Source organism: Aedes albopictus, chromosome 1, assembly GCF_035046485.1.
Source record: "Aedes albopictus strain Foshan chromosome 1, AalbF5, whole genome shotgun sequence".
Lineage (NCBI taxonomy): Eukaryota > Metazoa > Arthropoda > Insecta > Diptera > Culicidae > Aedes > Aedes albopictus.
Genome location: NC_085136.1, coordinates 338,114,928 through 338,130,289, shown reverse-complemented (window position 1 = coordinate 338,130,289; position 15,362 = coordinate 338,114,928). Strand labels below are relative to the sequence as shown.

Here is a 15,362-nt window from a genome sequence, read left to right as displayed (position 1 = left end):
CACTTTTTAAAACTGCTCGTTCAACATCATATTTTGTATTTAATGAACTTTTTATCGACTTTTAGCATAGCTTACTAGTGTATTAAAGAGTAGCGAACGAATACAAACCAATACGATTTGTATTTACAAAGTTATGGTGATCCATCCTTATGCGACCCATCTTGCCCCGCCCCACCCTATGGTGTTTCATAACTAGAATTTATTCCCGAAGACTGTGTTACGCTTGAAACTATCCAATGCCAAGCTAGCAGGATGAACTGTTAGTGAATTCAAGAAGTGATGTTCTGATAACCAGACACGCACATTCTTTAAATATTCTATTAGATATTCATCCAGCAAACCCATCAGAACAGTTCCGCATAAGTTCCAAGAAAAAACTTCTCCAAGGTGTTTTAGCCCTTCACCTAGAATTTGTTCAGATAATTTTACTCAGAGATGATGTCTATGATTTTTCCAGAAACTGTCCTTAAAATGCTCAATCGCAATCGAGAATTCTTGTGCTTTTTCAACTTATGAATATTATTCGTGATTTAATTTACATTTATAGTGCTCTGACGTAATAGAGCATCATAAGATCTCCTCTTGGAATTTTCTCTGGCGAACTCCTCCAGGAATTAATCCAGCACTTCCTACAGGGTCTGTTTAGGGATTCCCTTAGGAATGCTTCTAGGAATCGCTTTCGGGTTTCCGAGGATTCCACCTGCATTTTCGCCAGGAATTGTTCCAGGCGTTCCTCTGGGAATTTCAGCAAGGATTCCCCTTAACCTTCCGTAACTCGCGCGGCTGGCCACCTCCGTCAGCACCCCGCTGATGCTGAGCACAAACAGCGAGATTTTTTCAACGTGTTGTACAAAATACAACAGCGCGATCGCTCGAGGGTTAAAACTCATCCAGGGATTCCTTCAGAAATACCTCTAGATATTCCTCCAGGAGTATTTCTGAGATTTCTCCGTTAATCCCTACAGGCATTCCTCTAGGATATCCTCCAGGGATTCCTTTAAGAAATTCTGCAGGGCTTTACTCGGGAATTACTTCTGTGATTCTTTCTGGAACAACTTATTTTGTAAATTCCTCCAAAGATTCTCCCAGGAACTCTTCTTAGGATTCCTTCAGGAATTTCTTCTTGTATTATTTAAGGAGATCTTCCAGAAATTAATCAGTATTTTGTCAAGTAACTGTTTAGGAATTCCCTTAGGAATTCCACTTGAAATTGCTTTCGGCATTCCTTCTGGAGTTTCTTCAGGAATTCCTCCACACTTTCTACAAGAATTCCATCTGCGATTTCTTCTGGAATTATTCCTGGTATTCCTCACTAGATTCATCCACGAAATTCTTCATTTCTTATTTCTTCATTTCTCTGGGAATTCCTACTGGGATTTCTCTAAAAATTCCTCCAGGAATTCATCTAGAGATTCCTCCATAAATTCCGTCAGAAATTCCTCAAGTGATTTCTCCAAGAGTTCGTGTGGAGATTCTTTCAGAAATTCCTACAAGCACTTCTCTAGGATATCCGCCAAAGATCCCTTTAAGAATTTCTACATGATTTTTCAGAGATTCCTCCAAAACATCAGGGTTTCCTCCATGCAATCCTCTAGAGATTCCTCCAGTAAATGCTTCCAGGATTCTTCCAAGAATTAGACCAGGAGTTCCTACAGAAATTCATCCAGGAAATCTTCAAGGGATTCCTCCAAGGATTTTTTTCAGAGACTCCTACAGGAATACCTCCAAAAATTTTTCCAGGAATTGCTTCAGAAAATTCTCCAAGAATTCCACCAGCAATACTACTAGGTATTCTTCCAGGAAGGTTTCCAGGCATTATCTTTATGATTTTTTTTCAGCTATTCCTCCAGGAAGTCCACCAGATTCAGGAATTGCTTCAGGGACTCCTCTAGAAATTCCTCCAAATCCTTCCAGGAGTTTCTACTGGGATTGCTTTAAGAATTCTACGTGGGATTCCTTCAGAAATCCATGCAGGCATTCCTCCAGGATTTCATCCAGGAATTTCTCACGGATCTCCTCGAGGAATTCCTACAGGAATTTCTTCAGGGATTCCTCCATGAATTTTACCAGAAAGTAATCAAGGAATTCCATCATAATATATGTCAGCAATTCATCCAGGCATTTCTCCTGGAAATCCTTCAGGCATTTCTTCAAAAATTCTTCCACGATTTACTGTAGGAATACCTTCTAGAACTTTTTCAGGAATTCCTCCAAGAATTCTTCCACATTTTCCTCCAGGAATTGCTGCAGGGATTCTTCTAGGAACTCCGCTAAAAACTGCTCCAGAAACTTCTTCGGAGATTTTTCCAGAAATTTCTCCACGAATTTTTCCAAGGATTGCCCTAGGGATTCCTTCAGAAATTCCTTCAAAAATTCTTTCAAGGAAATCTCCAGGAATTCCTCCACAACTTTTTCTAGAAATTCCCCCAGGAATTTCTCAAGGGACATTTTCAGAAATTTCTCCCAGGGTTTATCTGGAGATTCCCCCAGCATTTCAACCAGTAATTGTAGCAAGAATTCCTCCAAAGATTCCTCCAGGAATTCCCAAAGAAAACCTCCAGGAATTCTCCCAGGCATTCCTCCAGGATTTTATCCAGGAATTTCTCCAGGAACACTTCTAGGAAATTCTTCAGGAATTACCCCAAGAATTTCTTCAGGAATTGATCGAGGAATTGCTTCTGGACATCCTTCAGAAATTATGTCAGCAATTTCTCCAGGAATTTTTCCAAAAAATCTTTTGGGGATTTTTCCAGAAATCCCCAGGAAATTCTCCAGGATTATCCACAGGATTTTTCCAGGAATTCCTTCAGGCATTTCTCTAGGAATTTCTTCTGTGATTCCTTCATGAATTGCTTCAGGGATTCCTGTAAGGAGATCTGCATGGATTTTTCCAGGGATTGCTCCAGGAAATCCTTCAAAGTTTCTTCCAGGAAATTCTCCAGAAGTTCTTCTAAGGATTCTTCCAGCAAATCTTCTAGGGATTTCTTAAGAATCTCTTCCAGGCAATTCGCCTGGAATACCTTCACGAATTTTTTAAGGATTTCTCCAGGTATTCCACCAGGAATTCCTCTAGAGATTCCTCCAGGGATTTCTTCACAAATTTCTTCAAGGATTTCTCCAGGTATTTCTTCAGGAGTTCTTCCAAAATTTTCGCTTAAAAATCCTCCAGGATTTTCTCAAGGGATTTTTTTCAGAAATATAAAAATAATATAAATCTCCCAGAATTCCTCTGAAGATTCCGCTAGAAACTTATCCAGTAATTCTTTCAAGGATTCCTCGAGAGATTCCTCTAGGAATTTCATCACGGATTCCTCCAGCAATTCCCACAGGAATACATCTAGGAATTTCTCCAGGATATTATCAAGGATTTTTTCCAAGAACTCCTCTACGAATTCCTGTAAGAATTACCCCAGGAATTTCTTCAGGAATTCCTCCAGGAATTTCTCTAGGAATTGCATCTTTCAGACTGTGTAAGCAATTCTTCTAGGGATTCCTCCAGCCATTTCTCCAGTAATTTCTCCTAAGATTCCATCAGGAATTGCTTCAGGAATTCCTGCAAAGATTTCTCCACGCATTTTTCCAAGGATTGTCCCAGGGATTCCTCCAGGAAATCATTCGCAGATTCCACCAGGAAATCCTCCAGAAGTTCCTCCAAAGATTATCAAAGGAAATTCTCTTTGGAATTCTTCAGAAACTCTTCCATGAAGTTCACCAGGAATACCTTCATGAATTTATCATGGGTTCCCCCAGGTCTTCCTCCAGGGATTTCTCCACAAATTTCTTTAAGGATTCCCCCAGGGATTTCTTCAGGAATTCCTTCGAGGATTTTCCAGGAGTTCCAGGAGAATCCTCCAGAATTTCTCAATGTATTTTTTCAGATATAGATAAATAACAGAAAAAGAAATAGAAATCTCCCAGAATTCCTCTGGAGATTCCTCTAAAAATTCTACCAGTAATTTTTTCACGAATTCCTCTAGAGATTCCTCCAGCAATTCCCACAGGAATATACCTGGAAATTCGTCCAGGCATTCCTTCAGGATTTTAACCAGGAATTTCTCCAAGTATTTCTCCAGGAATTGCTCCTGGACATCCTTAAGAAATTGTGTCAGGAATTTCTCAAGGAATTTCTTCAGGAAATCCTCTAAGAATTTCTTCAGAGATTCTTTTAGGAAATTCTCCAGGAATACTTTAATTTCAGGAATTTTTCAGGCTTTCCTCCAGACATTCCTCCAGAGATTTGTCCAGGATTTGCTTCAGAGATTCCTCCAGGGATTTCTACACGAATTTCTCCAAGGATATTCCCAGAGATTCCTTCAGGGAATCCTCCAGAAATTCCTCCAAGGGTTCTTCCTGGAAATCCTCCTGAAATTTCTCAAGGGATTTTTTCAGAAATTTCTCCAGCAATTCCTTCTAGAATTCCTTTGGAGATTTCCCCAGGATTTCACCAATAATTCATCCAAGAAACTTCTCCAGGAATTTCTGCTGGGTCTCATCCAAGAATTCTTCCAGGAATTACGCCAGGATTTTTTTCAAAAGTTTCTCCAGGCATTCCTCCAGGATTCTCTCTAGAGATTTTTCCAGGAATTGCTTCAGGGATTCCTCCAGGAATTTTTTCAGGGATTTCTTGAAGAATTCCTCCAAGGATTCCTTCTGAAATTTCTTTTAGATTTCCTCTAGGAATTCCTCAAGAGATTTCTTCTGAATTTTTTCTGAGATTTCCTCCAGGAGTTCCTCAAGAGATTTCTCTCGAATTTTTCCTAAGGATATCTTCCAGATTTTTTCCAGAATTTTCTACAATTAATTCTCCAGAAATTTATCTAAGATGTCTTCTAGGATTACCTCATGAGATCTCTTCAGATATTTTCCTATGTATTCCTCCCATAATTTATACAGGAATTCCTCCAGGTACACTTTCAGAATTCTTTCAGGAATTCATCCAGGTGTTTCTTCAGGGATTTATCCAGGAAGTCTTCCAGGGATTGCTCCAGAAATTCTTCAAACGATTTTTTCAGAAATTCCTCTCAGGTTCTCTTAAAAAATTCACTCAGGAGTTCCCTCGGAAATTTCCGAAATTCTTCTATCATCTTTTCAGAGATGTACCCAAGAACTTCTCCAGAATTACCTGATGATTTTTTTTCAATTATTCCAAGAATTTCTGAAAGAAAAGCTCCAGCGAATAGTATTGAAAGATCATTTTAAAAGGACTCATGCAGAAACCAGGAAATTGTAGGTTAGTCCTCAAAAGAGTTCAGCTATAATTTCTTATGTATATGTTTTGTAGACATTCACAAAAAAAAATCGGAACAAAATAATACACGAGTTAATAAAAATCCTTATTCTTCCAGAAATTTGTCACCGCTACCAGAGCCGCGTTGATTTATGTAGATCAGGAAAGCTTTTTTAACGTATTGTACAAAATACAACAGAGTGGCTGTGGAATGGCTAAATAATGCTTTTATAATACAATGCACAATGGTTCACGAAACAGATTTACGAGGAAAGATGCATTCAGCACCTTCAAATGATTTTCTAGATTAATATGGTCTTCTACAAAGATGTTCCTAAAAATAAGGCCCTCTTTTCAATATACATGAAAATCAGGGTGGTCCATATTTTCAAAGAAATTGAAAACCAAACTTTTTTATTTGCAAGAATAACTATATACATTCTTCGGGAAAGATCTATCAGTTTTGAGCAAGTTTGCTGAAGACACTTTTTATGTAGCTTTAAAATTGACCGATCTAGAGGTATTTTTCTGAATAAGCTTAGGGTGATTCAAGAAAAACCGGTTTTCTGGCGTTAACTTTTTCAGTTTAAATTTTTCATCAAAGTCGCCGAGGAAACACTTGTAGAGCATTTGAAGACGCGTCGTTTCGTGCACTGAGATGGTCGTTATCTCTTTTGGTTCAATAGTTACAGGCGTTTTTCTTAAAAAAATCATAGTTTTTTAAAAAGGTGTTATGACGGGTTGGGGCAAACATAAAAAAATATCTTTTGCCCGCATTCAAAGGAAGAAATGTTGTTATAAAACATATCAAAACATTAGAGGGGTGTTATTTTTGTAACTGGAGTAAAGTGCCTATTTTTTCTAGAAAATCATCAATATCTTTTGAACGGAATGACGTAGCAACATTCTCAGCGCACGAAAATGTGCGTTTTTGGAAGCTCTAAAAGTGGTTCTTAGGCGACTTTGACGAGAAATTTAAAACAAAAAAGATAAAGCAATAAAACGTTTTGTTCTAGCGTCACCCTATGAAAACTATGGGAAAATGCTCCAAATTCGGTCAAAACAGTTTAAACGCTGTATCTTTTTTGTTTCAAATTTCTCATCAAAGTTGTCTAAGAACCATTTTTAGAGCTTTAAAAAACGCACATTGAATGTGCGTTGCTGCGTCATTCCGTTCAAAAGATATTGATAATTTTCTAGAAAAAATAGGCACTTTTCAAGTATTTTTTATTTGAGTTACAAAAATAACACCCCTCTAATTTTTTATATGTTTTATAACAACATTTCTTCTTTCGAATGCGGGCAAAAGATATTTTTTATATTTGCCCCAACCCGTCATAACACCTTTTTGAAAAACTATGATTTTCTAAGAAAAACGCCTGTAACTATTGAACCGAAACAGATAACGACCATCTCCGCGCACGAAACGACGCGTCTTCAAATGCTCTACAAGTGTTTTTTGGGCGACTTTGATGAAAAATCGAAACTGAAAAAGTTAACGCCAGAAAGGCGGTTTTGCTTGAACCACCCTAAGCTTATTCAGAAAAATACCTCTAGAGCGGTCAATTTTAAAGCTACATAAAAAGTGTCTTGAGCAAATTTGCTCAAAATTGATAGATCTACAACTTTCTCGAAGAATGTATATAGTTATTCTTGCAAATAAAAAACTTTGGTTACCATTTTCTTTGCAAATATGGACCACCCTAATTTTCATGCACATTGGAAAAAGGACCTTATTTTTAGGGACAACTTTGTAGAAGTTCACATTTGCCTAAAAACTCATTTGAAGGCGTTGATTGCATCTTTCCTCGTAAATCTGGTTCGTGGACCACTGTGCAATGTTATTATATTCAATTTCATCGTATTGCGTTGAGTTATAAAAGCTAGTGGAAACAAATTTGCTAAGGGTGCTTACCCCCCCTCCTCCTGAATGAAAAGCTGGCTACGCCCTTATACCCTTCCCTAACAGGGACATCAAAGTGTAAACGTATCATATAAAAATCCGATTCAGAATGCGCCCTTAGGATTATAAATTCCTAGGCAAAACCTAGCTATGCAAGCAACCTTTCCTGTCTGGTTATCCGGAACCAGAGAATTTCACTACTGTACGGCCAACTGGGAGGAACCAACGAAGAACGACAACTTGCTATTAGAATACTTTTTCAATTATCACTTTCTGGAGGGGAATTTCTGTAGACTCAAAATAACACTTGTTGATCGGTTGAAGTTTCAAGTAGAAGAGAGCCAGACGGCTCGATTTATTCAGATTTATACATTTGACAGCAGTGTTGCCTGCAATGCTGCGCATACGCTTACGCAGCCTTGTGTTTGCGTTAATGATTGTTGATGACTGAATACACTCTAAGGTGTATTCAGTTAAAATGTTACATAGTATACATTACAACCTAGCTATGCAAACAACTAACGCTACGAACGAAAAGCCAACCTATCAGACAAAACACGTTTACAGGATTGATTGATGGACCAAAAATAATTATGAAACCTCGTCATCCTGTCATCGGAAAATGTTATCCAATAGGGTAATACGGCAAAATCCATGTTCTGTATTGTATGTGTCCATATGTGTTGTTCTCGTTTATTACGCATTTGTAGTGTTCCACTATTAGATGTTATATTTTATTATGCATTTGCAGTGTTTCACACTTATTGAGATAATACAAAAGACAGGTAGACCACAGTAGAAATCAAATCTAGAAATTTTAAACATGATTGGGCTTTTTAGCTGCTCGATTCTTATCAGAAGTAAAAAAGCTTTTCAGAGCAGAAATATGAATTATGATATCTGAAAGGTAATAAAATTCGATATTTGGTAATGTAAAGTCTTACACAAAACAATGGCATACAAGTAATGAATTTTGAAATATGTATACAAAATATGATATATACAAGTATGATCCATTGATAGCCTAAAATACTAATAAAACTCTCCTCTTCATCCCTTCATCGTTCAGTTCCAATCGCATCAGATTTTCCACGTGCTGGTTCTGGTGGCAGCTTTCGTGCACTATCACGGCATCAGCGAGATGGCCATGTACCGGGTAACGGTCGGCGAGTGTGACATCCCCCACCAGCATCCGGCGATCAGTTTTTGAGGCTCTTCCTTCGTCGTCTAAAAAAAACCCAAGAAATCCTAGCTGAATAATGCAAAAGCCTGATTGTGTAGTACTATATACCAAACCGATTTCGGTACGACCCCCTACCCCTCCCAGTAGGCATTGCTGTGTCTAACACGGTTCTTTTTTTTGTGAACTCTAATACAAACGACATGATATCCTACTTATTTTTGCTTACTCTTACCACTCGTTTTATTGTTGATGTCCAAAAATATCCAAGTTTTTTTTTTGTTATTTTTCAATCGTTGCAAACAAAATAATATATTTCACTAGAATTATGTAGTTGATAATGATTAATGCCACCTTTCATCTCCTTCAGTACTAATTTTCCATAATTCATTTCCCCTGCATCAATATGGAAGTAGGAGTAAGTTTCTTTGGAAAGCTATATTAAATTCCTTAAGAATTCCTACTTTCTCGGCGCGATAAGGCTTCTAGTAGTATTTTTCTTATTAAACAAAAAAAACGAGAATGCAACAATTTTCATCATGAAACAAGTCGGTGTGAGATACACACAAAGGAGAAGAGATGGAAGCGAAAAGATAGAACCACTTAATAAATTACAATTGTTTGTGCAAGCAGAAAACACACACACACGTACATATAATTATATTGATAAATAGGAAAGAGGTAAGTTAATAATTACAGAAAGAAAACAACAAATTAAAAAAAAAATGATAACACAAAACAAAGACAACTTATAAAATCACACAGAAGAAGAAAAAAAAAACCCTATTCGTGAAAACAAGAAGCAAAAATATAAAAACAAAAGAACAATGCAAAATTCTTGTTAAGTATAATTTATTCATAATGCAACACACACATACTGCTAGTTCGTCGTAGCAGGAAAGATACAATAAAGTAAAGGTGTATGTGCTATGGAACAACGTACAACGGAGTCGCGTGTGGAGTCAAATCATTGTGCACATATCTGAAAATTCCTTTCCTAATCATCCTGATTCCGACCGCTCCGACTGAAAATCGAACTCAGCGGTCTCAACAACTTTCTCAAACAAGTATCCAACTAATCATACTTCTCCATCTCTTGCTGCTGCAAGAAAGTGGCGAAATCAGTTGTCTACTGTGGGTGGATTGCGTCAATTGTGTCTAAGATTAGTCCTAAATCTCCCAACAGATGGGAAGCAACCCATATACAATGGTCTTGAACTTGTATATGAATTCCTCCAGAAGTTGCTCAGGATTTCCTGAATTTCACCAGGAGTTGCTCGAAAGTTCCTCTAGCAGTTCGTCAGGAATTCCTCTAGGACTTTCTCGTGAGTTTTTGGGAATTTAGGCAGAGTTCCTCGGAAATTCTTACATTTCTCGAATATTCCACCAGAAATTTCTACGGAATTTTTCCGAGCATCTTCCAGAACTATCTAGGGAGTTCCATCCAGAGTTTCTCGGAAGTTCTTCAACAAGTTTTTAAAGAATTCCACTAGACCTTCCTCGGACATTTCTTCAAAAGCTCCGAAGATGGGGGAATTTCCGAGGAACTCTTGGAGGTATTCTCGAAGAGCTTTTGGATGAATTCCTGAGGAACTCCTGGAGAAATTCATTCCTGTAGGATTTCCTCGATGAACTCATGCAAGATTTCCCAAACAACTCGTGGAGATATTCCCAAGCATTTTCCTGCAGGTTTCCAGGGAAACTCCTGTGGAGCTTCTGGAGAAATATTCGAGGGAGTTTTTGAATAATTCCCAAAGAACTCCTGGAGAAATTTCCGAGGATCATCCTGGGGTACTCCTGGATATATTCGCGGAAAACGTATGGAAGAATTCCGTAGGAACTCTTGGAGGAGTTTGCTAAGAAATCCTGTGGGCATTTCTGGGGATATCCTGGACGAATTCCTGTGAAACTCCTGGAAGAATTCCCGAGAAAATCCCGGAGGAATTCCCGAGGAACTCTTGAAGGGATTCCCGAGAAACTCCTGGACGCATTCACGAAGAATTCCCAAAGAACTAATAGCAAAATTCCCGAGGAGCACTGCAGAAATTCCTGAGGAATTTCCGAGGAATCCCTTAAAAAATTTCCATGGAACTTCTGGAAGAATTCCCTAGGCACTCCTGGAGAAATTCCCTAGAAACTTCAGTTTGTTTTCCTGTATGAATTCCAGAGGAACTCCGGAAGGTATGCCAGAAGAACTTTTGGAGGAATTCCCAATGAACTCCTGGAGAACCCCAGCAGGATTTCCCGATGAATTCCTTGAGGAATTCCAGAGGAATTTCTGGAAGAATTCCTAGAGGATCACCCGAAGAACTTCTTGAGAAATTTCCAAGAAACTTCTGCAGATATTTCCGGAGAGCTCCTGAAGGAATTCCTTGGGTCTCCTGGATTAAATCCCAGGGGACTCCTAGAAAATTTCGGAAATCTTTCGGAGAGATTTCCGAAGAACTCTTGGAAGAATTTCCGAGGACATCCTCAAGACATTGCCGAGAAACCCCTGAAGGAATTCCCGATAAACTTCTGGAGAATTTCCGAAGAATTCCTGAAGGATTTTTCGAGGTATTCTCTCGTAACATATGGATGAATTCCTATGAAATTTTTAATGGAATTTCCGATGAACTCCTGTAGGAATTTCCTGGGAACTCTTTAAAAAATTGCTGGGGATCTTCTAGGCAACTTGCCTAGAAACATTTAGGGGAATTCCCGAGAATTACCTGGAATAATTCCCGAGAAACTCGTGGAGAAATGTCTGAGGAACTCCCTGAAGAATTCCCGAGGAATCCCTTGATAACTTTCCCAGGAACTCCGGGAGGAAGTCCCATGGAGCTTGAGGAGGAATTCCCAAGGAATTGAAAGAATTCCCGTGCAATTTCCAGAGTTATTTTTGAGGAACTCCTGAAATTCTACACCAGGAGTTAGTCCTGTAAAAATTCCTGAGGAATTTCTGGAGGAACTCTAGAAAAACTTTTGGAAAATTCCCGAGGAACTTCAGGGGAGTAATTCTCTGGGAATCCTGAATCAATGCCCAGGAAACTCCTGGAAAAACATTCCGTAGAACTTCTGGAGAAATTCTCGAAGAATTCTTGAGAGAATCTTCGAGGACCTCCTTAAGAAATTGCCGAGGAACCCCTGAAGGAATTCCCGAGGAACTTCTGGAGAATTTCCAGAAGAATTCCTGAAGGAATTTCTAAGGAACTCCTGAAGGTATTCCTTCGGTACGTATGGATGAACTCTTTAGAAACTCCTAATGGAATTTCCGTGGAACTCCTAGAGGAATTTCCAGGGAACTCCTTGAAAAATTGCAGGGGATCTTCTAAGAAACTTGCCGAGGAAGATTTAGGGAAATTCCCGAGAATTACCTGGAAGAATTTCCGAGGAACTCCTGCAAATGTATGCGGGAAACGTATGGGCGAACTCCTTAGGAACTATTAGTTTAATTTCCTAGCAACTTCTAGAGAAATTTCCGTTGAACTGCTGAAGGAATTCCCGAGGAACTCCTGTAAGAACTTCTGGAATAACTCCTGGAGGAACTCTTGAAAAACTTAAAAAAAAACCCGAGAAACTTCTGGGGAGTAATTCCCTGGATCTCCTGAATCAATGTCCAGGGAACTCCTGGAAAAACTTTCCGTAGAACTTCTGAGAAATTCTCGAAAAACTCTTGGGAGAATCTCCGAGGATCTCCTTAAGAAATTGCCGAGGAATCCCTGAAGGAATTGCCGCGGAACTCCTGAAAAAATTGCCGAGAAACTTCGAAGGTATTCCTGTGCAATTTGTGGAGGTATTCCTGAGAAGCTCCTAAAGAAATATCTGAGGAACTTCTGGAAATATTTGCGGGAACCGTACGCATGAATTCCTTAAGAAATCCTGGGGGAGTTTCCGAGGAACTCTTGTGAATCTGGGGAACATTTCGATGTATTCATAGGAAACTCCTGAAGGAATTCCCGAGATAGTCTTGGAGGAATCGAAAAACTCCTGAAGGGATTCCCGATAAACTCCAGGAGGAATTCAAGTGAAACTCCCGCAGTCATTCATGGCGAACTCCTGGTAAAATTTCCGAGGAACACCTGGAGAAATTCCTAGGGAATTTCCATGGAACTCCTGGAGAAATTCCCGAGGAACTCCAGTGAGTTTTCCTGAGGAATTTCCGAGGAACTTCTGAAGTTATTCCCGAAGAACTTCTGGAGAATTTCCGGAAGAACTGCTGAAGCAAATTCCGAGGAACTCCTGAAGGTATTCCCTCGGAACGTATGAATAAATTCCTTAGAAGCTTCTAATAGAATTTCCGAGAAGCTTCTGGAGGAACTCCCAGGGTCTCCTGTATTAATTACCACAGAACTTCTGGAAAAGAAAACCCGAAAATTTCTGGATAAATTCCCGAAAAACTTCTTGGAAGAATATCCGAGAACCTCCTTAAGAATTTCCCGAGAAACTTCTGTAGGGGTTCCCGAGGAACTTCTGGAAAATATCCCGAAGAACCTCAGAACGTATGAATAAATTTCTTAGAAACTTCTAATAGAATTTCCGAGGAACTCAAAAATTGCCGGGGATCTCCTGGGAAAACTGACGAGCAACGTTTAGAAGAATTCCCGTTAAACTCCTGGAGGATTTCCCGAGAAACAACTAAAGAAACACAGAGAAACAGATGTCACAGCCTCATTGCTTCCCATCGATCACCTTTTTAACGGCTGATTCGAATATTCGGTAGCTGGTCAGTTGACCACTCGCGGAGCTGGTATCGTTTTTGCTCCTGTTTGAGGTTTGCTCACTATAGCCATCTAGTGGCAACCCGGCCAAACACAGTACGTATAGCATTGGGCGATTACGTTTTCGCTTTTCAATGAAATTTGTTCTAAGTGTTATGTCTGTTTCTCTGCGAAAGAAAGTTCCGGGGAACTCCTTGGTGAAATTCCCAAGAAATCCCTGATGAAATTTCCTACTAACTCCTGGAGGAAGTCCCATGGAACTTGAAGAGGAATTCCCAAGGAACTGGAAAAGAACTTCTGAAGGAGTACCCGTGCAATTTCTGCGGGTATTTTCGAGGAACTCCTGGAGAAATTTCCGAGGAACTTCGTGAGAACGTATGAACGAATTCCGTAAGAACTCCTAACTGAATTTCCCAGCTACTTTTAGAGTACTTTTCGTGGAACTCCTGATGGAATTCCCGAGTAACTTCTTAAAGAATTGCTGAGGAACTTCTAGGGAGGAATTCGATGGGTCTGCTGAAATAATTTCCAAGGAACTCCTGGAAAAAAATCCGAAGAATTTCTGTAGAAGTTCCCGTACAACTCTCGGAAGAATTTCCGTGGACCTCCTTAACCCTAGTAAGATGTTGGGGTTAATATGACCCAGATAGGCACGCTCAAAGCGCATTGCCATCGTGGTTCAAAAATCTTAACATCCTAGGAGGGTTAAGAAACCTCTGAAGGAATTCCCCTGAAGCATTTCTGGGGAGGAATTTCCTGGGTCTGATGAATAAATTCTCAGGGAACTCCTGGAAAAAAAAATCCGAAGAACTCCTGAAAGTATCCCCTTGGAATGTATGGATGCATTCTTTAGAAACCCCTAGTGGAATTTCTGAGGAACTCGGGGATCTCCTGGGAAACTCTTGAAGAAATTTCCGAGGAACTCCTTGAAGAATTGGATGGAACTCCAGGACGAATCCTTTTTGAAATTCTGGAGGAAGTCTCATTAAGGACAAGGTATTTGGACTACATTGCTCAAAATTTCTAGAGCACCATTTTTTAGAACCGTTGAACGGATTTGGATTAAAATGCATCACGCTGTTGACAACCACTGAACAATTAGCGTGATGCATTTTCATTCAAATCCGTTCAACGATTCTAAAAAACGGTGCTCTAGAAATTTTGAGCTATGTACTCCAATTCCCAAGGAATTGTGAAAGAGCTTACGAAGGAATTCCCGTGCAATTTCTGTAAGTATTTGCGAGGAACTCCTGGGGAAATTTCCGAGGAACACCTTCAGGAGTAGCCAAAGAACTCCAGGAGGAATTTCCGAGAAACTCCTGGAGATATTTGCGGGGAGCGCATGAACGAATTCCCTACGAAATCCCGGTTGAATATCTCAGCAACTCCTAGAGGAATCTCAGCAACTCCTATAGAGGAATTTCCGTGGAACCTCTGGAGGAAGTTCCTAGGAACTCCTGAAAGAATGCCCAAGAAACTCCTGGCTGAATTCTTAAGCAACTCCTGGAGGAACTCTCGAATAACTTCTGAAGAAATTGCCGGGAAACTCGTGGAGAAATGTCCTGGAAACTCCTGGATGAATTCCCAGGGAACTCATGGATGAATTCACAGGGAACTCTTGGTAAAAAATGCCAAGGAACTCCTGGAGAAGGGCCCGAGAAAGCCCTGAAGAAATGCTGAGGAACTCCTGTAGAAATTACCGCAGAATTTCCAAGGATTTTTTGAGCAATTCCTATGGAGCTTCTCCTGGAGGAATTCCTGAGGATCTCCTGGAGGGATTTCCAAGAAACTCATAGAATAATTTCCGAGGAACTCCTGGAGATATTCCATACGGTAAACGTATGGATAAATTCCTTTGGAACTCTTGGAGGAATTCCCGAGAAACACCTGTGGGCCCATATAGCCGAGGCGGTAAACGCACGGGTATTCAGCATGACCATGCTGAGGGTGACGGGTTCGATTCCCGGTCGGTCCAGGATCTTTTCGTAAAGGAAATTTCCTTGACTTCCTTGGGCATAGAGTATCTTCGTGCCTGCCACACGATATACACATGCAAAATGGTCATTGGCAGAGGAAGCTCTCAGTTAATAACTGTGGAAGTGCTCATAGAACACTAAGCTGAGAAGCAGGCTTTGTCCCAGTGAGGACGTTACGCCAAGAAGAGGAGAGAGAACCTGTGGGTATTTCTGGGGAACTCCTAGTCGAATTCCCGATGAACTCCTGAAGTAATTCACGAGAAACTGCTAGAGTGATTCCCGTGATAGTTCTGAAGGAATTCTCGAGGAACTCCTGGACGGATTGCCGAGAAACTTGTGAAGGAATTGACGATGTACTCCCGCAGGATTTCTAGAC

At 39.9% G+C, this 15,362-nt stretch overlaps 1 protein-coding gene across 3 annotated transcripts in view; it reads left to right on the top strand.

Annotated features, from left to right (window-relative positions):
* Positions 1-9,259, top strand: part of LOC109405207 (adiponectin receptor protein) — a 37,316-nt gene extending 28,057 nt beyond the window's left edge. For all 3 annotated transcript variants that reach the window (XM_019678223.3, XM_019678222.3, XM_019686499.3), the window contains exon 6: positions 8,200-9,259. In XM_019678223.3, the coding sequence (XP_019533768.2) occupies positions 8,200-8,340 (141 nt within the window). In that variant the 3' untranslated portion in view covers positions 8,341-9,259. The remainder of the gene's footprint in view (positions 1-8,199) is intronic.
* The last annotated feature ends 6,103 nt before the right edge of the window (positions 9,260-15,362 follow it).